The 23,872-nt window shown below is 37.2% G+C and overlaps 2 protein-coding genes across 2 annotated transcripts in view; one reads left to right on the top strand and one right to left on the bottom strand.

The window, feature by feature from the left end:
• Positions 1-150: 150 nt before the first annotated feature.
• LOC110042973 (uncharacterized) lies at positions 151-13,326 on the bottom strand. The gene is made up of 7 exons (XM_020748361.2): positions 13,004-13,326; positions 11,050-11,786; positions 9,735-9,997; positions 8,677-8,861; positions 7,235-7,387; positions 6,528-6,617; positions 151-5,024 (listed from the first exon to the last, which is right to left on the bottom strand). The coding sequence occupies exons 1-7, from the start codon at positions 13,104-13,106 to the stop codon at positions 3,340-3,342; spliced, it is 3,216 nt and encodes a 1,071-aa protein (XP_020604020.2). The 5' UTR covers positions 13,107-13,326; the 3' UTR covers positions 151-3,339.
• Positions 13,327-13,360: 34 nt separating this feature from the next.
• The window catches only part of LOC110042972 (uncharacterized), a 12,887-nt gene continuing 2,375 nt past the window's right edge, over positions 13,361-23,872 (top strand). The window contains exons 1-9 of the mRNA XM_089274901.1: positions 13,361-13,454; positions 15,359-15,392; positions 17,679-17,735; positions 17,827-17,947; positions 19,138-19,211; positions 19,346-19,418; positions 20,378-20,468; positions 23,429-23,497; positions 23,800-23,871. Coding sequence (XP_089131027.1) covers positions 13,426-13,454; positions 15,359-15,392; positions 17,679-17,735; positions 17,827-17,947; positions 19,138-19,211; positions 19,346-19,418; positions 20,378-20,468; positions 23,429-23,497; positions 23,800-23,871 — 620 coding nt within the window. The 5' untranslated portion in view covers positions 13,361-13,425. The remainder of the gene's footprint in view (positions 13,455-15,358; positions 15,393-17,678; positions 17,736-17,826; positions 17,948-19,137; positions 19,212-19,345; positions 19,419-20,377; positions 20,469-23,428; positions 23,498-23,799; position 23,872) is intronic.

Below are 23,872 nucleotides of genomic sequence, written 5' to 3'. Positions count from 1 at the left end.
GGTTGATTCTAGTAATTGGCCCTCTGAACTAACTTAGTCGTGCCTGAGAAAATGCTTAATTCTACACATATTTCACAAATAACTTCTTGCCCCGTAGAAGTTTAAAATAGGAAGTATAATAAGTAAACACACTATGCATGCAGACAAGTGTTCTCAGATTACAAACGTTTTGTGAAAGTCTTTAATTGTGATGTACATCTTGTATAACTTCCTAACTGCAATAATTAACCACAATATTATTGGTAGGAGATTTTCAATAATTCTCAAAAATAAGATAATGCAGAATATTATTTTTAACATCAAACTTGATATTTTTCTTAAGTCAGTTAATATCCTTACTTAACAAATAACTGTTACAGTTCAACCTTGTTACCTCAAACGCTATAATTTGGAACTCCCTACTATCGTGATCTCTAATCTATTTCCCTTGGATAAGCATTTTGAGGCAGTCTTAAACCCCTGCCTTCTTTAATTACTTATTGGGTTCTGTTGAGGCTGAGTTCAAGATAGCAGGTTCAACTTTAAACAAATAATAAAACATTTTGATGAATGAAGAAAAATATATTACACAAGAGGGTGTATGTTGTTATGGACTGAAATTTTTCAAAAAAAAAAAAATAGAAGTAACAGAGTCTTAATTTGATTTGCAGCTACTGGTATTTGATGACAAAAAAACATAGGGTCATTTGTCATGTATGCCCTAGGGTCAGGGTTGGTCATTATCGTTAGAGAATATACCTGAGGGATTGGGAAGTTTTGTGGCAGCTTCAAAAGTATAGTATCTACATGTATGAGTCAAAAATATTTATAACTTAAAATGAGTCCCGAGTTAATGAGTAATATGATGAATACTACTAATAATAATTATAAAAAAATGATAAATACTAATTAATATTCTACATCATGTTACCATTACCATTATGGAGTGTTAACATAATCTGCTAACGGGCCAACCTGAGCTTTAATTAGACTCTAATGAGGAGAACTGGAGTGCTGATTGAACAGTGACTCAAATGCTCATGACTTGTGGACTCATTCAACTCATAGCAAACAAATAAACCAAAATTCAGAATATAATAACAGTTGTACTGATAATTATTGACAATATCTTTTTACAATGTAATTTTCAGTAGGCTTGCTTTAATACTTCACAAAAATTTTGATGTAAAAATAATTCTAAAAATCTATCTTAAATATTAATAATCCAAAAGCTTTCAATACACAAACAACTTGATTTGATTCTTCCTCGAGTTCCTTGTCGTGTATCGGGGACTTCAAGGGTTAACTGTTTCAATCACCCTTCCTTGCAACATCAATCATGCATAACCCAGTGCAAACTCCATCAATGTTCCTGCCAAATTATAACCAGGCATTTTCCTTTTCTCTCAAATAATCTCACTTAACAGGTTTATATGGCGTTTTACTGTGGTGCAGCATGTTTTCAGAAATAATAAATTTTTCATGGGAATAAAAAATAGCAAATACTCTGTTTCTATAAAGAGTATAGTAACTTTTATGAACCGCCTGATGAGTTGTATTCTGAAAAGTGAATCTACAACGTCTTCTAATACTATTTATTCTGTAAGTCGAGGTAATTCTGGAAAAAGTGAATTGAAATTATTTACAAACAAAAGTTTTCATTTTTTCCAAGTAAATTTTGTCCCTGAATGTGAGGGTCAGGAGACCTTTTTACATTATTTGTTGTAAGTCCTTTACCTATTCTTGCTTGCCCTATCCTTAATATTACAAAAAATTATTGGGCACTGATAAACCAGTGTCTGAGATAAGATGTACATGTTCATTATATATTAGAATCAGTATCTTGAAATAAAGTAACCAGTTGATACATTTATGAACATGAGCTTAAAACATTGCCCTTTCTTTTAATCCTGACCAAACCCTTACTGGTTTCCAACATGTATGACCAGTAAATCTATGTTTTCTGTTGTACTGGACCAGGGGAAACGAAAACAACTAAAATTCTGGTTGCAATACTACCACTGATGCAAGGAAGTGAAAATAATGTTTTTAAAATCACTACTGTAATAATGAGAATTTCTGCACATGACAGTTCCAATGTGCAGCTTAACTAGATGGGGGATCAAGGATACCCCCAGATACATGTAGTCGTATGTGTAAGTGACTGGAATGTATATTTCCCAAGAAAGGTAATTTTCTCCAAAGTGAAAACTTCAGTTCTATTCAGCAATTCAAACCTTTCCACATTTCCAACCACAAGCATTCCTTGAATGGATCCACCAATGGCTCTATAACCCTATTGTTTTATTCTCACATTTTCAGTATAACAATATTGCCAGAAAACGAGCTGTTGCCAAGCTCCTGTAGCAAATGATCACTAGTTCTGCATAACGTGAGTTAAGGTGGCATTTAGGCACATGTACTGTGTGATGTGCAGTGTATATCAAGTTGTCACATCAGTGTTGCAAATAAGCTTGTGGTCTTGCAAGCAGTTAGGAATTGGAAGCAGTGGTCCAATAAAAAGAAATGAATTGCTTTTATAATATTCATTTCTGCAATTCTTCACAATTCAAGTACAACACTTTTAACAATTTGATCAACTCTGAGCTAATGAAAGTAAATAAACCACTGTAGCAAATTTGGAAACGTACCATTTTGAACTTTAGCAAAGGCAAAGGCAACAGGCAATTTGCTGGGGAAAGGAGAGGAAAGGGGCTCTACTTCCTCAGGGTTCATACAGGTCCTGGAAAACCTGGAAAGTCCTGGAATTTTACTGTGGCATTTTCCAGGACTGGAAAGTCCTGGAAAAGGGCTACTGGTCCTGGAAAGTGCTGGAAATCTGTTAAACTCAAGTAAAAAAAATATGAAATGTATGGCACACAGCAAGGAGAATTAAAATTGAGATCTTGGGAGTGAAAGGGCTAATGTAAATTTTAGAGTCCTGGAAAAATCAATCTGAGTCCTGGAAAAGTCCAGGAAAAGTCCTGGAAAAGTCCTGGAAATTTGTTTCTGAAAAAGGGTACGAACCCTGTTCCTTTTTTCCTTTCCTTCTTTCTTTCCGATTGAAGTGCTGTGAGCAGGCTGGGGCAAAGAGTTTTTGTTCTTATCAAGCAAAAACAGTGGCTTTCCAAAACACCTTAAAACAACCGCTTTCCAAATTCAATATGACAGTTTAACAAGTTACTCTCATCAACTCACTGCTGATCATTAACTAAGTATTCAACATTTTGTTATGCAACATTCTGAACCATGTACCATGCATACTTAAAAGCTAACCTCAGTTCTCTTAGAAGTCTAAAGTACTTCTTTCATTAATGCACGTAACATGGATATCCAACATCCAGACAAAATACCAAGACGTCAAGAAACAGTAGCTCTTACAGTAGTGCACACACAATCTAATGCACCAGAAAAACTGTTCACAACCTTTCCAATTCTTTCCATATCAACCGCATTGGGGTTTGGTCCCACAGTTTCAACCACACCCTGCATGTCACTGTATTTATTCTCAAGATCTGTTACAGTCCGACGCACTCTAAACCGTGCCTGCGGTCCTAGTGAGTCTGTTAAGCTTGAGGATGTCTCTAGCACTTCAAGGGAGATTCTCTTAAGTTCATCAATTACCTCAAGGAGATTGTTCTGTGAATCATCCATTACTCGAGCATCAGTTAGAGAAAGAATTTCCATGACCTTAGTTTGTCCCTGATGAGAGAGCTGCAATATTTCATTCACCTGGGGTGGAAGATTAGGGTCAGGTTCTGAACTAGGTGGGGCAATTTTAGGTTTCCTGGCAATGTTTGGTTTAACTGGAGGTTTTGGTTTAGTGTGAGTTGGTCTAGGAGCAGGTGAAGTTGGTTTTGTTCCCGATGTATTGACCTGCTGGTGGCTTGAAGTCACAGAATTGCTGCTGCCAGGTTTCTTACCACCTGGAATTGAGGGAGGAGGATGAGCTGGTCTTGCCTTGACAGGGGGCTGCCTGGCATTGTTAGATTCCTTTCCAGCTGGTGACAGAGGTCCCTGCTCCTGATCAACACTGGTCAACTGCTGCTCTGCTCTCTGCCTGGTACGTGGCACTGGGCGAGGTTTGGCAGATGGGCCCTGGCCATCAGAAGACGATTCAGAGAAATTTACATCACCAGAAGACAAGCTTGAATTTGATGTTGACTTCCCAGTGTCTTTTAATGGAGCTGGTGGTGGGGGTGGTGGAGGTCTGTTTCGAGGCCGTGGCACAGGACTTCTTGGTTTTTCTGGATTTGCACTATCCGAAGACTTTGTTTGTGCAGAACTCGGTCTTCCTACAGCTTTAACTGGTTTGGATTTCTTTGACAATGGGGTATCCTGTTGTTCCTGTTCTTTGGGTGCCTCATCCTGAAAAGGTAGTCCAGATTGTTGTTTATTAGGAGAAGGACGGGGTTGTAGTGGATTTGATAAAGACTTTTGCAAAATCTGACGGGGTGGTGCTGGAAGTGGTTTGTTTTGACTCTGTGGGGCTGAGTTTTTTCGTGGAGCTTGAGAAGGTATCATTGGAAAATGCTTTGTTCCATTTTCTTGCCTTGTAGGTGACAGAGGACGTTGTGACTGTTCTGGTTTCTGTTGTTGATGACAGTTTGAAGGCAGAGGTGCTGGTGGTCGCTTGTGGAGGTTCTCTGGAGTAAATCTAGGAGGTACATCCTTTACATCCTGTTTGTTACTTGGAACATTTCCTTTGTCAGATACCTTTTTGAAAGTTCCAGACTTTTTACCCAGTTCTTCCACCAAATTAGGCATAACATTTGGCACTAAAGGATGTGAGGGTTGTTTTTCAGCTTCTTCATCCAAGCTTTGTTCCTTCGGTGTTGGCCTTGCTGGGGGTTCTGGAGGAGGCCCTGATGGATTAAGTGAGTTGGCAAGTTTTTTCGAAGTGGAGGTTTTTGACTTTGTTTTATGACAATCATCTGTCTTCTTTTTTTCTTCAACTGACAAAGAATTGTTCGTTTCTCCTTTCTTCTTGCTTTTCTTTCCTTTGTCCTTTTTGGTTTTTTGCTTTTCCAGAGCTTTTTCCACTTCTGAGAAATGAATGACATCATAAACCAAACTCAATACTAATGATAAATTGCTAAACTTCTCTATTATACTGTTCTAAAAATATCCACACTCTCCCTCAGAGGTAGTCACTGAAAATTCCAAGGGGGTGGGCAACCCTGTCAAACATCTCAGAAGCTGGCAATTTTGCCTCCTACAGTAAATTTGCCACCAGTTTCACACTGGGATTCAATATTCCTGACTATGACAGGGCTTGGGTGGGAGTCTCTGATGCCAAAATTTCTTGATGTACCAGTAAGTATGAAGCTAAACTGGTATTTCCAAAGGGGTGGAAGAGGGATTCCAAACCCATCAACCTTCCGTGGGAGTATCAATATTTTTTGGAAACGACACATTCAATGCACCATGCAACATTCAATATACACGAAGCATACAGCAAGTGAGCAAACCTCTCTATCTCTCTCCTTGACCATTCAACTGTTGCCCATGAGAGAGAAGCACAAGTTTCAATGTGGAAAATTCTGTCAGTATTAATTCCATACATTCGCATAGTAATTCTGATTGATTTGTTCCCTGGTTGTTCATTTTCACATGCAACTAACAAGTTATCAGAACAGGTACCAGCGTGGGGGGGAACTCCTCTATGAAAAGGTTGGGGTGCAAATCAAGGATTCTGGTCACACTTAGGGTGTTGTTGATGAAATGCCACCATTTTAAACTGTCAAAGTATCCTGTAGGGTGCACTCGAAGAAATAATAAAAAAACACTCTTATATTTTCCATTTTTAGTCTTGACTTCTGAAAATTTCTCAAGTCCTGTCTGCTAGTGTGGGCTCCTTTCCTGAACAGCAGCTGGTAATCAAGCCTATTCTGTTTTAAGAGGTCTCTTTTAGGGGTCAAATAAAGCTCGAGCCACGCCCAGATTGGCCTCCATTAGGGGTTTAATTCAAATTTTCCAATGAGCATCCCCGACCTTGTCATATAGGAGTCCCCCAGGGACAAGGTAGCTATATGAGCCTCTACAGTGGTGTGGCTGCATCAGCAGTATGGGTTTTGTCTGTCAAATCTCAAATGCTTCTATCAGGGAGGATTACATGTAATTGAGAGTACATCAACAGACATCAAATATTTCAGGCTACACCTAAAACCATAATGCTTGCTCCGTTCATGCATACCATTTTAGAGAAAATCACAATTGAAAATTGAAGTGTAGGATGTTGACTAAAAGTGTCTTCATTGTTAATTATCTATTTTAAGTGGACAAAGGTAAAGTAACTGCCTTTTGACCCTGACAGTTAATTTACAGTTTGAATGACACCCCTTTGTCTTTCATTTACTTTTTTGCCCCAACAGAGAGTTAACCCTGAAAATTCCAGCTTTCGAAATTCAAGCTCTGCAGCAATTAAGTCACCTTAATCAACTTTGGGGAAATAATTAATTACGACATTGATTTCACTTCCAAGCTGTCACTACACAGCAGGTTCTGTACAATTCATGAATACTTCTCTGTTCATACACTACACGTACCTTCTTCAACACTACTGGCTGAGAAGACACTATTCAACCACTTGTGGATCTCTGAAAATGTTGGTCGATCTTGTGCATCCCAGCTCCAGCCTAGAAATGATTTTTTATTGCAGTTATTTATATTGACAACTACAGGTAAAAAGTAACAATCTACCTACTACAATAGCTCATAAACCAAAAAAAGCAAACGTTCACCAAGAACGCTTTTACATATATAATATAATTTTTTAATGTACATGTCAGTGCTGTCATTACGTTTTGAGTCAACTGTAGCCTTGTTCTCCACAACTGTGGCAAACTTGTCACTTTGTGGGTGAATTCTATCAACAACAGGCAATTTCACCCGTACATGTAGCATCCTGGGAAAATCAAGCACACTCAGCTGTCACAGATGTTACGGGTTACAGCCCTTAATGACAGCCCTGTGTGTTTTATGACAACATTACAGACAGTAGATTACCTACTGTCCTTCTAAGAGATGAAATAATCAGTTCACCAGCAAACTGGCAAATCAAATAATTGGAATGGTCCTTTAAACAAGTACTATGAAACCCAAAATTTGGAACACTGACCACTGCACCATAGTCTTTTGGGGGGGGGGGGGGGGGGGACACTAAAAAGCATAAAGCTTGATTTTAGGAGCATCAACCCCTACCAGTGACCACATAAAACATTTTTGTACTCAACTGTGATGGAAATTAACTCACATTTCTTCATCATGTCATAAACCTCTTGAGGGCAGCCTTCTGGGCATGGCATTCTGTAGCCTGACTCCAACATTTCATAAACTTGCGACAGATCAATTCCTGGATAAGGGGACATTCCATATGTCGCAAGCTCCCACAAGAGTATTCCAAATGCTGTTGAACAAAAAAGCAAGGTCATTACAAAGTGTTTACCAACTTTTTCAATCTTTGTGGCGTACAATTATTATTTCACTAATGCATGGCATGATCTTACTAAACATCTGTGACAATACAAGAGCTTAAAACTAGTAGTAATCAGAGATTATGAGAGTGCGTTCAATGCTCTCACTTTAATATATAATTATATATCGTAAATATATGATTTCACTAGCTGATTTTCAACCTTTGTCTATTGCTAAAATCAACATTTTTCAGCAGCAACTGAGGTTTTACAGTCAGATATGCATAGCGTCAAAGTCCATGCTAGTGAAGAGGTCACGATTTGTTGATATGTTGCGTGATGCTGCCAGTTTCTGTAGTCTCTCAAGTTTCATAGAATATTTAAATTACGTACATTAATCTAAGCTAACATTTGCAGTCACGTGCTCATTTCGTGACTAATTCGATTATTTCTCCTGATGAATAAAGTAGTCTTATGGATCTTGCCTTCAGAGTACTTTTCCACCGATTCCAAACAATAAAATTTCGACTGGATAAAGACTGAGCTATCTGTCGCGACTGGAACTAATCAACAAATGCAATCAAAATGTAGCTGTTCCCATGGTTATCATCCCAGAGCCAAGTCGTGTTAATAAACAAGAACAATTCCCTCAGATTGCGATAAATGCTGCCGTTGAAGCGTTTAAATTTGCCAAAATCTAACGCTGAGAGCACATAATAGCGAGGCGTACAGCGACTGAATGGAAAGAAGTTAAAAAAGATCCATCGGAAAGATGAGCTCACATGGCCTGCTCACATACTCACATGTTCGCCACATGTCTTATCACATGTCTTAGCATTAAACGGTACCAGTTTACTGGCCGTGACATGCCCCTGCAAAAATCAAGCAGGGTGGCCATTTTGGTGTCCTTACAGGAATGTGTTTTTTTTCAGCCTAGAACCGTGCACAGGGAGACCAATTCTGAAAAGCCACAGGTCAAATTAGGTTTGCGTTCCACTTCGTCGAACGCAATGAAATTTGTGAGAGGAGATATCAATATTGCTGTTTCCAACAAGTGCCTCAAAGTTTCTGATAAGAAGATGCCAATTTGTGGCAAAAAGAAAAGGCACAGTGCCAAACTAAGAACACAGACTATAAGAGTTAGAGACATCATAGACAAGCAATGTCATTGTTAGAACACCTGTTACAAAGAAACCACACATACACCACTAATCACAATTTGTTACAAGTTCTCAAAAATGAAAGTTTTATCTTAAAAATTATTTGTATGGGTATAACATACCCCACACATCAGACTTGATTGAAAATGTGTTGTAGGCCAGGGCTTCAGGTGCAGTCCACTTGATTGGAAACTTTGCACCTTCATGGGCAGTGTAGATGTCATATGTCACAAGTCTTGACAAACCAAAGTCTGCAACCTTTACAAGGTTGTTCTCCCCTACAAGACAGTTCCTGGCAGCAAGATCCCTTTTGGAAAAAGAATAGTCACATTGTGTTCATCAAGCAAACTCATTACTATTTGCAGTGTCAGTTACATTTAGGTGTGAGGCACACCTGGGGGAGACTCCCAATATAAAAAGGACATGGGTGCTTGTCTGAAATTTTGAACAGAACCCCTAAAGGCACCAAGATCCTGTTTTGTTTTCACCCCTAAGAGATACCGACAACAACACATTAACTGATGCTCTCCTGTCATATATTTTGTTTTGGCTCAATACCCTAAAAGAGAGGCTGAACACTCAAGGAGGTACAAAAACCACTTTTTCAACCCCTAAAAGTACAACAAGCAAGCCCATCCTTTTTAAATAGGATTACCTCCCAGCAGGAGGCACATCCCTTAGCTTGAGCTCAGTCCCTTATCCATATCTACAATTTGATCAAATCATTCTATACCAGCACAGGGTTGTGAAAACTAGCTGACTGACTTCATGAACTTGGCCAGTTACTTTGTTGGAATATTCTTCTGATTTTTTTCCACAATGTGGCAACATTATTCACCTACTCAATCAAATAAAGCTGCCTTCTCCACAACTTTGAAACAACCCTGCACTGGCAGATTTATCTATGGAAGGAGACTAGTACTCTTTTATGTCAGATGAATGTACATAGTAACCAAACGGTCAAAATCTTTGGCCCTTCCTCACCATTTTAAGGAAGGTCAGGTCAATCTTTACTCAACCCCATTCCCCATCAACCCCCTTCTGAACACATCTGGATCATTACCTTCTTCATACAAAGAAGCACTACCCAGATGTGGGTAGTGCTTCCTGTCTGTTGCTATCACAATCAGCTACAGTGTATTTAATATACATGTACATGTAGTGTGAGATAAGATCTAACCTGTGAATAAAGTTCATTGATTCTAAATAAGACATGGCTTCTGCCACTTGTGTTGCCATGTACATCAAGGTGATCGCATTCAAACCCTTGCTGGCAGAACTCCGTAAATAGTCCAACAGGTTACCATGAGGCATGAATTCTGTGATGATGTAGAATGGCGGCTCCCTTGTGCAGACACCTAAGAGCTGCACCAGTCGTGGATGCTTGATTTCCTTCATGACTGAAGCTTCTTTTAAGAATTCATCTACCTCCATTGTTTCTTCCTAGAATACATTATCACATTCAATACAAAATAGTTATTAATGCTTAGACTCTGCAAATTGTAACTAACACAATACATCAAAAAGATGTTCCTCAAGTTCAAATCATTACTTGTCATTAGTGATTCGTATTTAAAAAATAATAAAATGGTTTTGCAGGAAATTTAAGACACAAGATAGCTTTGACATAGTGTGGACATAACAGATGTCAGTCTCTTTTAAGGTTACAAACTACTGGCATGGTATATGTAAAGTTCAACAGCAGTTCACCACCTTGCTATTGTTTCAGTCATTTCAGAGCAAAATATTCTGTAATAACATGAGAAAGCAAATCTCATTCATACATTTGTTTCTTTCTTAGTTCATTGATTCATCCCTCTGTCCAACTGCCTTTTTTCTCCATTAGCTAATTTAAATGTTCTGATTCTTAAGTTTTGTTCTCTCATTTATTTGCCAGTTCAGTCATTCTAAACAGTCATTGGTCAGTTTAAAGTCAAGGTGAAGTTTAGTGCTCTGGTGCATGTGATCAGAATAGTAAATGCATTTATGCTGTGTATAGAGTGGTTTTCAGTTGAGCATCAAAAGTAATCAGGCAATTACTTTGGTTTTACTACCGTTTGAGATTGGCTGAGTAGTCTAATAATTGGTAATAACTGGTTTGGTTTTGGTCTTACGACACTCAATTGAAAACTGCTTGATATCCTATTTGTGGGTAATTATCAGTGTCCTACACGTATGTGCATAGTGACATCAGATAAGAAAGTTCATTTGTATCAAGGGCATGGTTGTTCAAAGCCAATAAACACTAATCCTGCATTAAGTTATTTTGATATTTTAAAGTATTCTTGGTTCGGCATTGTCCAAAGATGATAATAAAAAATGGAGAAACTGAGTAAGTATGAGAACTTCTTCAACTGAATGTTAAGTCAAAGCTACTCCTGGAGCTTAATTCTGCTTTGAAGAAACAAGTACAAGAGATCAACATGAATATATTAACCGGTAGAAGAGAGGCATGTAATTGGTAAATTCTAATCCATAGCACAGAGTTTACCCACCCTTAAAGTCTTCACAGCCACTTGCCTATCATACTTCTTCCACACTCCCTCATAAACTTCCCCATATTGACCCCCACCCAGCCGATGCTTCATAGCAATTTCTGTTCTTGGTATCTCCCATTCATCTGGCTCAGGAGAAAAGCTGTACACTGCTGGTTTGTCAGTCTTTGCTGCTGGATAATGAAGAGTTGTTACGAGTCCATCCGCGTGCACGGAATGATGGTGAATAAGTTCAGCAATTGTGCTAAATCTGTTTTCATTGGAGACATACATTTTGCCATCAGGCGCATTGCTAACTCTGTAATGATACACCCGTGAATCAAACCGTAGTGAGATGGATAACTGTCCTGGACTACTTTCGCTTTCACGAACAAGAAAACTACCATTAATTCCACTGCTTAGCAGGTATTCTGCAACATTACGTGCTATAGTTCCATGATACCAAGAATGTTTTTCCAGGCTGTTGACTGGTTTGACATAGCTACTTGGCAACCACCCAATGTTTCCATTTCTTGCCTGACCCTCACACCACTCTTCAGTGTCATTGTAGCGCAAAATAGCTACCTCTTCCCCGGTTCGAATGCTCAACTGATTATTGCCAGCAGCTTGAAAGTCATGAATTGCCACAAAAATTGATTTATCTTGGTTGTCTGCATCATTTAGAAGATCATCTTTGGAGTTCCATTCCCCAGGAAGCTGGTCTAATGGCGTTTCTGGCAAAGGCCGCCTTGAAAGATCTTGGATAATAAAACAGTAAGAATGATCAGATTGATTTTCCCAACGTATGTGTTTACTTGCCATTGTTACTTATCCATGAAAAAAAAGCATCATTTTTCAAAGATGCATTACTTTATCTTAGCCCAATTTATAGACAGTTGCAGGATATAAATTTCTGCATAAGCCTGGATAAAATTTAACTTGCTTGTAAATATACAATGCCATCATTCTTGAATTGGAAGAATGCACACAACCTGTCCATGTGTATCACATATACAAGGAAAAAGGGAAATATGACACTCGTAACCATCCAGCTCATTCAGCATACTTAACATACAAGTGTTTTAAGTTTAATAGACAGAACCACTCATAATATGCTTATTCCAATAAGATTTCAAAATGTGTAGAGCAAATACTGTTATTTTACACAGTGGAAAACGACTCTGGCTACAGAGCTGTCCACTTATGTCCATATCTTAGGTATATAAATAACAATATGTTGATGTTTGATGTTACATAGACAGCAGTGGTGATAACCGTGATATTGAATTCAATGAACAGAAAGAGGGTATTACAACTGGCCTGAAGAATATTGCTTTCATTCCGGAAAATACAAAACAAAGATCACTATTTATACAACAATTACCACTGGCTAAAGGTGTAACTTTTGACTTAGCTTCCTGCTTGGTATGTATTTATCTGCTGATTAATTTTCAATCCTTCAATGTGGTGTTTTCACAACATGAAGCATGCATGACCACTCAATAAGGTCAGAAATTAGAGATGCAAATTACCCATATAATCGATCGAGATCAGGGAAATGTTTTTCTTGAATTAATGTCGCTTCGAGTTAAAGATTTGTGCGGATAAAGTTTTCGAGAAATTACGGCCGACGCAAGCTGCTTGGTTAACCATTGAAATTGTAATGTACATCTACTTGCCAAATTATGATCCCGTTGTAGATTTCTCAAATGCATTCCACTTTGAAAATTTCTTTTTCTGCCAATCGATCTCAATTTTCATAGGAGATTATTAAGCTTTCTTTGTGAGCAATTCAACAACCCGATCCGTCTTAACCTAACTGGTATGCAACCAGGAAATATTTGACCAAATTCCACTACAAACTACATGTACTTCAACAGCTCCAACACATAACACGTTAATGTGTGGTTTAACAGATATCAACAACATCCGATTTAGAAATGAAAAACAGTATTATGGCCGCTATTTCTCGTACCTGGTGCAGTATGAAATTCAGGTTTTTCAGCGTCTTTATTCCTTAGAGATGACTTAATCCCTTTTCCAGACTTCGCAAGAGCTTTAACTTGCTGTTGACCCATAGCTGGGCTTACAACAGAGCTGCCTTCGGCTCAAATGGTGTAACCACATATGCCATTTTCTAATCCGAATAGTCAACTCGAACCGATCACATAGCTAGATCAGAACTCATCCAAGACCAAGCCATTGGTTTCAATCTAATGCTAAGCTCAAGGCTTGCATAAAGAACGGAAACAAACGGGCTAAAACGCTAAAGCTAAACACCTTCCTCGTTTCTCATGCGACCCGGAAACAAGACCCGCTCCCAGTCCTCTCTAGCGGAAATCGATTTCTTGACGTGCGCAATACGCACAACGTTGTTCTTTTAGCGCTAAATTCAAGATGGCGTCTGCAACAAGGTCTGCGGCAAGGTAAGTTTATAACTTGTTTACATTACAGTAACACAGTCTTTTCGTTCGTCGGATTATGAAGGAATCTACCAACCTTCGTGAAACAAGCACAGGATAATGGAGCCTTTTCCTTCACTCTTGTACTTTATACAGTATATAAAATTGTGTTGGGGAACCAGCATTAAACAGTCATGTAAGCTTATATTATAAGGAATGTTAACCAGTCACCAGCCCAGGAAGGAGGGAGCCCATAAGCAAGCTATCTTAGGGTTAAAATAATAATAATTTAATAATAGGGTTGGTGCTTGGAGGGAAAAAGAACTTGCAAAGACGGCCAGCAACGTTTGCCACCCCTTATCCCACAATCGAGTGACGTAGATAGGATGAGAGTGAATGTAGGAGTGAGTAAGTAAAGTAAGTAAAAGCTTTATTAATGTGTCAATGTATTTAGTTTTCACAGCTAATTGGGGACACAACAAAAAAAAATTAAAATTATTTACAAATAAGGAATATATTAAATAATAAAAATGTATATACAATTAAAATATGCAGCATGTTATATATATTGTACAATAAAACAGTGGGTATATAAGAGGTAGTCTCTAAGAATTGCAAAGGTTACAGCAGCTATTGTTGTTGTTTAAGAGTGACATTATGTCCTTTTACCTAATGTTCTTTTTAAAAGATTCAATATTTGAGGAGCCTTTCAATTTATTATCTAGTTTTGACCATATATGAGGTCCTTGAAATGAAATGAATGAAAAGAACGACTGCATCCATGAAACCAGAGAAATGTAATAACATAACTACACTAACATAAATTACATAAATTACAAAAGAAATATTAAACACAATTTAAGTTGGTGAAACAAAATAAATTTGAAAGTAACTGAATTGAATCGCATGAAGTTGAGAGACTTTTTTATAACTTTGTTGATTTTTATTCAACTTTTTTTAATAATCTCACGACAGTCATAGAATTGTAGTGTCTTTTTCAAAGTTTTTTTTTTGCATTGCTTTTCACCGCATGATCAGTGAGGAAATTTGAAGATTCAAGTGAGTTTTTGGTTTGGGTTCAAAATGTTTGCATAAGGAGTTGCCTCCCTTGTCCATTAATACATGTAAGCTTACATGTATGTAAAAGCCAAATAAAGTTTTGCAAAGAGCAAATGCCTAGCAACAAATTTAGTGCTTTTGCTGGACATGTGGATAACGGTTTCCCCGTAAGTTCACATAAGAGTTGTTAACAGGAGACAAAGAGTCGCAGGTAAACTATTCATTCTTTTCATTCCTGTATCTACTCTCATCCTACTCTGTTGTCATCACCCTTGTACCCTGGGGTGTCTAAGAATGAATGAATGAAATGAATACCTTTATTTAAGTGTCGAACTAAAATAGCAGTAAATAACCACTAAATGGGGACATCATGTTCCAGCAGTGGGATTATTAACTTTTGGAACAGAAAATTTTGATGGTCTGCTAAATATTCTCATTTTTCATTGACTCCAACAGTGCAACAAACATGCAACAAAAATAAATCACCGAAACCAGTGCACGGTAAAGAACGCAACAGTGACCAAAGTAATAATTTCTTGAACAAACTATTCTCAACTCGACTGAAACATCTGTTCCAGTAATAAAAAGAGCTTTATACACAGCAACAAAGTAACTCTGACACTTTGTATCTGGCTGCAAAAACAATTTTGGATCAAGCAATCAGCAGGGCCCCGTGCAGACAAAACAATATTATTCTGTACAGTCTACAGACCGTTGTTAATTACTGCTAACATGTAGTGTGTACACCTAAACTCTGAAGCCAGTGGCAGAAGTAATTAACCCACTAGTTACATTAGCTGAAATCATCTTGAGTATTTAGATGTGAAAGAAGTACCATGTTTACTTAACTGTAGTTTCTTTGCACTCAGAAAAAGATCCAAAGCAGTTGAAGAGATACCAGAGGTAGGGCTAGCTATTGATTCAAACTATGGTATTTTATGTTCTTTTAAAGAGTTCTTGATCAAAAATAGCAATGACATATTTCCTCTATGGTGTTTTAATTTGAAGATAGGGATAAATTCAAAGTGAAGGCTTTAGCGCAAAAGGGGCGTATATCGCTTTTTGGGCTGATTTTTATTTTTTGCAGGGTCGAGCTAATTTTTGGCAGACTGACTTGTTTTGACATGAAAAGCATCGTTGCATAATTGTTTTTGTTGATTTGTGCTTTGTTTTGGAGAAATAACATATGCAAAAAAACTCAGTTTTCCAAGTGGCATCTTTTGGAGTGAATCCTTCAAAGGTGAATTTTGACACGACACAAACTTAAATGGTTACTTTTAGCGGCTTTGACAGCGCAGTTTTTTTGAATAGATGCTTTTATTTTTGAAAGAAGTGGAGAAATAGACCAGAAAAAGAAATCGACTGACCTTGTATTAAACCAGTGTCACGAAAAAACAAACTCGAATCTGGTCCGTTCAGCGCCTTATTTGCTTGTGCTAATGAAGCAACAGTTAGAGATTAGCGTAATTATTTGAATAATAAAACTTGTATCGGTTCAAACTACTAGTGGCAAATGCCACGCTTCGGTGACTGCATCGTTTTGTGAAACAAAAGGTTTCTTTTGTTTTCTGTTCAACAAAAGATCTCCAAAAGATGCCCTTGGAAAACTGAAAATGAAGCGCAAATCAACAAAAGCACATTGTGAGTTCGTAATATATCTGTAGATGGAGAAGAATACAGTCAAGTGAATATATGAAATATATATTGGAACTGTGGAGAAAGATATGTATGACTGCGATGATCAATCATGTCTTCATATTGTAATGAAACTGATATAGTGATTGCACGAGCTATGATGCGTGTGCTAAGATGTATAACGGTTGTATTTGAATGTATACTCGCAAGAGTTCTAAGACTAAGAGACGGTTATGTGGCGAGTACGGGATGCGCAATGTACTCGTAATGCAGCGTATATAAGGGACTCACGTTATGGAGTGGCCTGTGTGTGTTAGTAGACTTGCCATGTACAAGTAAGCTAAACATTGAGAGTCGAGTAATTAAACCGTTGGCTGTTGGACTCCTTGACTGGAAGTTGTTGTCGCCCGCGCGCGTTACATTTTGGTGTCAGAAGTGGGATTCGAACCATGACCAAAGTCAGCTGAAGTTCAGGTCAGATCGTTTTGTTTTGGTGTAGATAGTTGTCCTGCGAATGGCCGTTGTGTGGTGGTGTAGTAAAGCTGCACGACGAGATATTTTGACTTGTAGTGGCGTACTGGTTGCTATGAAGCACTTTATGTGGTAGTTGCCGTTGTTTTGGTCGTTAGAAATATATTTTAGGACATTGTTTATTGGTTGCCGTAGTTAGTTGTGGTTGCCGTTAGTTGGTGGCGTGATCCAGGTGACTGTTAAAGTTTAGTTTAGTAGCGTTGTTTGAACATTGAGCTCCTTTAGGATGGCAGCGGCTGAAATGCTGGAAATGTAAAATAGTGCTCCAAATTTGAAAAAGTGCCAAAAAAGTGCCCAGCGCAATTGAGTTGGGCCTAAAAAAGTTGCTAGCCTAACATCTAAGCTCATCATTCCAATTAAGTGCTTGTTTGAAAATTAGACTGAAAATTAAACTGGTTTGAAAATTTCAACCAAGTTTGAAAAATATGAACCAGTTTGAAAAATTTAAACTGGTGTAAAAAAAATTAAACAAAAATAAATTTAAACCATAACATTTATATTAATACGAGAAATTTTACATCGGGAAAGGCGAAGTCTGCCGTGAAACATTCAGCAGCCTGTAAATCACCAGATTAGCAGATAAATGGAAAAGAAGGAAAGGGGAAATAGCCTTTGAATAAATCCTAATTGGCAAGCCAAGCCGATTTCAGATATTGTCATATTTGGGGCTGCCACATCAGAAATTAGTGATCAAATTCGCAGGAAATTCTGCAGCAATCACCTTGTGGATCGTTGACTTGTTTTTAAAAATCACATTTTTGTGGATAACTTGTTCGCATTTTAAGTTTTTAAAATAATCCTTTTAAGAAAATTTAGATTAAGTAGTAGTTTTGAATTTGGCGCGAAAAAATATTTTGGACAAAATCAGCCCTTGAAGGTCTAGAGTAACCTTAAGGTTTTCACAAGGGAAAAGTGGGACATAATTAAAGTGAATGGTCTTAGTTTCCATAGCATGAGGATGTAGATCAAAAAAGCAAGCCATTTGTTTCAGTAACTTATGATATTATTTTTTTTTCAAACAAGGATTCAAGTCTGCAAGCAAGTGGATTCAAATTCTCAAGACAAAGCCGATTCCGAAAGGTAGGATGCTGCCACTGTCATTTTAATAGAGTTTGATGTTGATAACAATTACATTTTTTAATTATAATGTTTTTATTGTGATGATTTTCAGGTTACCCAGAAGAAAGGAAGTGCAACAAAGAGTGCACGAAAGAAAAGAAGATCTAGCTTTGTCCGCGGGAGAAAGGAACGCAAGTCCCTTGTCTTCTCATCTGTTCCTTCAGCAAAGTCTGGTTAGTTTTTACCTCTTGTTACCATGGTGACTGGAGTTTTATGTCAGCAGTTCTGCATTTCTGTTGTAAAGATCAATTCACATTATTTACAAAGCAAGAGCATGGTTAACCATGGCCAAGTTTCTGGGGTTAATGGGTCACCCCTCATGACTATAGGTGAGGGTTAATGTATGTTTTGATTTGGACAGAGCATTGTGGCCTTGAAGTGGCCATAATTTGTATTTAATGTGTTGTGACATTTACCTGCTACAGCATCTACACAAGTTTAATTTATCTTTGGTAGAAATTGATTCAAGTTAAGACAAAATATCCTAGATCACAAAACAAATTACATGGAAAGAATAAGATTTAAGGGCTAATGCAAAATAAAAACCTTACAGAAAGTTGTATTTGGTATATTTCTCCAAATTTAAGACGAGCTAATTTCTAGAAGGACAGTCAAACATACATGTATGACACTTAGACTTTTGACAAATTACAAGTGGTTACAGCTGTAACACATGACACATACAAAGCATCACATGGTGGAACACACAATTTTTCTGATCTTTTTTTATCAAGTTAAACAAAATTTAATATTGAGTGGTTTGAAGCTTCTTCAAGTTTTAGGCAGCTGGATGGTCCAGCTGGGCTGTGTAGAAACCTCATGTCACAAGTTTCAATTCTAAATGGCAGACACTTTCAAATGCCGTCAAATGTGGATAAACAATATTATAACAACTGAAAAAAGATGAACAGTAGCCAGGAGAAAACATTAAAAATTTATGTAAAAAAAACGTTCACTTACTGTACATGTGTTCTTTTATAGTCCCATCTATTTTTGCATACAACTATTTGTAGTTATCATTTTCTCCATTTTTTTTTTCCATTTTTATCCATCAAAGGCTGTAGTCTGTCAGCCGAAAGCTCCAAAGTTTTAACGCTATATAGTCAGTTACAAACGTTTTTTTATAAATATTATAACAATCTGCAAAGGTCCTGAGGACGACTTTTGAGGAGGAAAATGATCCGAAAGGTATCTCAAGTAACTAAGAAAGAGTTTCAAGGTTTTTCCAGGTCTTCCATAATGGAACCTGTAGTATTAATTGGTTGCAAAAAAAGGGCCTTCAGGCTGATGATGTGCAGCAGCCTTTAGTCATTAATCATCTTATTATAATATTATTATAAATTTCTCACTTTTTGTATGTCAGAGCTTTACAAAGAAATTCCCACTGATTTGCCTCCAGAAGCAAGACTAAGAACGTTATTTGATGTTTGTCTTGAGGTTAGTAACTTCTGTACATGTACCTGTTTACTCAAACAGGATAACTGTGTATAATTCAATGTAGGCACTTTCAACAATAATAACAAGGAAATAATGTTTTAAAGTTTCTTTTATTTGTTATTTCTTCACATTAGGATGCATTGGAAAAACTGGAGAATAGTTCATCTCAGTACAATGTTGATGGCATACCCAACTTCACTGCAGAAGGTACATTGGGTTAATAATATGCACATATACATAGTACAAAACTCACTGTAGTATCAAAGGAGTAGTTCCCCGTGTTACATATTCCCCTCTTGAATTGGTAGCTGTGAGTTGTTTTGGACAGCCTAGAAAAATGCTCATAGGTAGCTTGCATCTCATCAGTGCAGGGTTGCCACAAGTCAGGAAAATGGTAGGGGAAAAAATTATTGAAGGTCAGGGAAAAGTCAGGGGATTGACATTTTAAAGAAAAGTTAGGGAAAATTTAAATTATAACACCATTTATTTAATACCATTTGACGGTTTGAAGAAACATTTCAGGTCACTGTGCTCTCAATGATGCTTTTCCTTGATGAGAAGGCAAATTTGTAGAAAACTGATCAGTCCTATATGGATGGGTGGAAAGGACAGCTGTTAAAATTATAATATTTATTTGGAGAGGAAGCCACATCAGCTCTAGCTGGTTTTCATGCAGGTCCTCTTTCCTGGTCGAATTGGAACTAAGGGATGCTGGAGGCAGCTACTAAATATATCTGACACTTTTTAGTTAATTTTTATTTGGTCAGGAAAATTGTACTTTTATCAGGGAAAAGTCAGGGAATTTTGAAAACCAATGTCTGTGGCAACCATGCAAGGGGAGTAGATGTACTAAGCCCAACAGTGGTTGTAGGCTAGTTAGACTCAAGTAAAGACGACAATTTAAATTTGCAAAGTGCTTGCAACATTTCAATCTGTTGATGAAACACTAGTATGTAATTCCATTATTGCAGTCCAGGTTCAAGTGATGCAGGTCGCTTTGTTTTGCCATCTTGCTTCTTGCAAAAAAGAGGATTGCCTCTAGCCTGCTCAATGTATTAAAAATTCACAGGTTTCGAATTTTTCCTAACATGAGTTAGTAATGAGTGTATTTAATTTTTTTTCATCCTCGTTTAATTTTGTTAACTTTTGTTTGTTCATTTTCAAAGCAAAAGATGTTTTCAGCCAGTTGCGAACACTCATTCTGGACAGTAATATGGTTGATGAAGCATTTAAACCCCCAGACAAAACAATTTTAAAGTAAGTAGAAATGAAGTTACTTTTATTAAAATGTCAGGTACCAAAATGGCTGCAGTAAAGTCACGACAAATCTGAAATTTTACCTCTTCCTTTGATGCTGTGAGCCAAGACTTGGTTGTTCAAAACATGATTAAGCTAAAGCATAATAGAAAGAATTTGTGTATTTTTTCATTTTTCTGACCTTTTACTTACTATATTTTTTAATGTTAAGTTATGACATTGTGACTGATATCAAACTTCACAATAATGAGCAAAGAAGACCTATTTTACAACAATTGGCTTTTAGTCTTCTATTAGGTTGATTGGTTTTTAAACAACCAGGGCTAGTTATTTTAAGTGAATGTGATTTTCATTAAGTGATTGGCTGCACTGACCTTCAAATAGTAATAGCGGAGCTGCGGGAGCCTGAAGGGCTGCCAAGCAGAGCCCCATACTCATATAGGAAAGAAAAGGAAACCCCTGAGTTGATTTTCTCATGGTTATCATGGTTAGCAGTATTGCTCGTGGGCATGTACGCACAATGGCGACAACGACAACGACAGAGTCGCATAACATGGCGGCCATACTCAAAATAATAGGTTGACAGAGACATGCAGCCTTGGTTTACCATGTACTTCTTTGAGATTGGACATCCATGTTATGATCAATTGACACCTGTCAAAACAAGGTATCCGTTGACCAGTATCATGTGACCATATCGCAGGCTCAAGTTTATAGCTCATTGAGGTCGCATGTTTTTTTTGAAGTTGACCACTGACCAAGTGCTGGTTTTTGATTGGATCACAGGCTCATCTGAGGTTAACTTGTTGAAAACAGGGCAGGATTGTTTGGAAGCCGGTTAACGCTAACCCAGGATTAAAAGTTAACTGAATTATAACTGTTTCTTTTATAGAAATGTTTTTTGCTGCTTTGTTTTGTGCTTATAGTGATTATTATAACTCAAAACAGAAGGCCAAACAATATACAGAAAACCTCAATGCAAAGTTACAAAACTCAAATCAAAATTCTACCTTTTCCTGGGTTAGCTTAATTTGGTTCTGAACAACCCGGCCCAGGAGCTATGCTTTTAGGCTGGCCTAAATCTATATATTACTTCAGTCAAGCCTTCCTGAGTCCCTTATTGAAAAAAAAGATCATGTAACTTAGTATGGTATAGGCCACTAAATTTCCCAAGGGGATCTATTTATGGATTCGCACAAGTACAGGTGCTTAACAATAGGACATAAGTCCCCTACTTGGTTAATACACCCACACCCAACCCCCTAAAAATATCCCAAAAAAACCCTTCCCTGACCCGACTAAACTACAAATCAAATAATCTAAATAACACAAATACAATCTAAAATATACTAATCAACGTAACAAGTACAGACAAAGAAAATATTAACACGGTGACACTTAGGACAAATTAATTTAAAAGAACAAAAATTGTCACCATCAAAAACATTTAAAAGTCTAGTAAAATAAAATGACTTAAGTTTACTTTTAAAAGAGCTTATAGTGTCTGAATCCTTGATATTTTCAGGTAAACTGTTCCATATCAAAGTTATTCTGTTGAAGTAAAAGTCTTGGAAGGAAGACGTACGACAAGCGTTAGTCTTTAAATGCAGCCCTGATGAAGCACAGCACGTGTTGCCCTTTAGAAAAGAAAAATAATAACTACATTCACGAGTGAAATCTATATGCCCATGAAGGCACTTAAAAAAGAAAACTAAGTCAAGATATTCTAACCAGTAATTAAGCGGTAATAACTTAAGCTTGATTAGACGAACCTTATAAAATAGGTTACTATTTCTTAATATAAAACAAGTAGCTCTCCTTTGTATGTTCTCTACAAGTAATAAATTGCTGATAATTGACTGAGGGGCCCATAACTGAGAGCAAAAACAAAAATGAGAGCGCACTAATGAGCAGTAAAGATGCAAAAGCGCTGTACTACCAACAATACCTGCGCGGTTTTAATTTGATCTTGGGTGGGCATTGAATTATGGAAAGAGATAAAATTATTTAATGTCAGTAATCCTGAACAAAGATGTCGATTTTTTCCAGAAATATTATATGTTAGTTTAAACCAGGTAAAAATCTGTACAAAGTGCAGACCCTTAGCTTAATCAACTTCCTTAAATGTAGAGAGACCCATTAGTTTACTTTATACTCAAAGAAAGAAAAGAGATAATGATGGTTTACTGCAGTCCACAGATAAGGTGTGGTGACTGAGTTTACATTGTGTGACAACTAGTCTTTTTGTAATAACCTTGTAGGGGGATTCATGCTGACTACATTGTTGTTCATTTTTGCTCATTTGCCTACGGCTTTGCGTACAGAAGGAAACATGTTAGATATGAATTGACTCCAGGCAGCTAAAGAGCTAGTGAAACTTAATACATGGTGAAATTTTTAGCTCTTTGGGTGTAATATTCAAGGAAATATTGTCTTTCAAGAACTGCAAAATTTCTGGGTGGCAAAAGCGCTAAAGAGCTCATACAGTCTTTGTAAAATTTTGAGTTTTTAAACCCGTGTTGCACAAAAAGTATTCAATACATCACACTCAAATGCATTGGCAGAGTTAATTGTACTATGACCTTTCAATATTCAGAACTGTTTTATTTCTAGTTCCATCAGAAACTGAATTGCTTATGCTAATGAAGCAAATATTGTAAACAAGGATTCCCTTATTAAATCTAAGGAAAAGAGGATGTAATAGTAGAACCTCACTGCCCGAGATATTTTGAGTTTAAACAGCCCCATCATGGACAGTGCAATGTTTGTCAGTTTTAAACATCCTTGTGCAGTTTTGGTTTGTGCTTACCTTTTTGGTGTAGTTTCTTTAATTGAAAACGTTTTGACTAATTTTGTAAATCAGAGGAAATGATTCCAATATATCATGGCATAGCTCTTTTAGTTCCTTTACCAGCAAACATCCTCAGACATGTTTTAATGCCAATTCTTTAAACACACAGGCAAATACCTAACCCTAGGAATGAGGAACTGGAAGTGAAAGCAGCATCACGTCTGGCTGTTACTGAAAGGTACACCTACATGTTTCATCATCAGTTTACACACTGAAGTGCTTTGCAGTAAATGTGCAGATGGTTTTCTACTCACTGAGACACGGACTGACTAAAACTTAAAGGCCAGTCAAACTTCCTGTATGTAAATATTAGATCCTGAAAGCAAAGATCTTGTCACTTTCACAAGATTTCATTTGTCTATTATTCAACTACAGCTTTTACTTCGGCTTGTTTTCTATGGCTCTTTACCCTTCACTTTACCTTTAATACATTCTCAACTACTGTAGTTCCAAACTGTGGACCATGTCTTACTTTACTAGGTTGAAAGCTGAGAGTGAAAAGTGGGATAAATTGCTGTCATCCCATCAAGATGATGTGGAAAAGAAAGAGAGG

Source organism: Orbicella faveolata, unplaced genomic scaffold, assembly GCF_042242905.1.
Source record: "Orbicella faveolata isolate gen_17 unplaced genomic scaffold, um_ofav_v1 contig_36, whole genome shotgun sequence".
Lineage (NCBI taxonomy): Eukaryota > Metazoa > Cnidaria > Anthozoa > Scleractinia > Merulinidae > Orbicella > Orbicella faveolata.
This window is presented reverse-complemented; position numbering and strand designations above follow the sequence as displayed.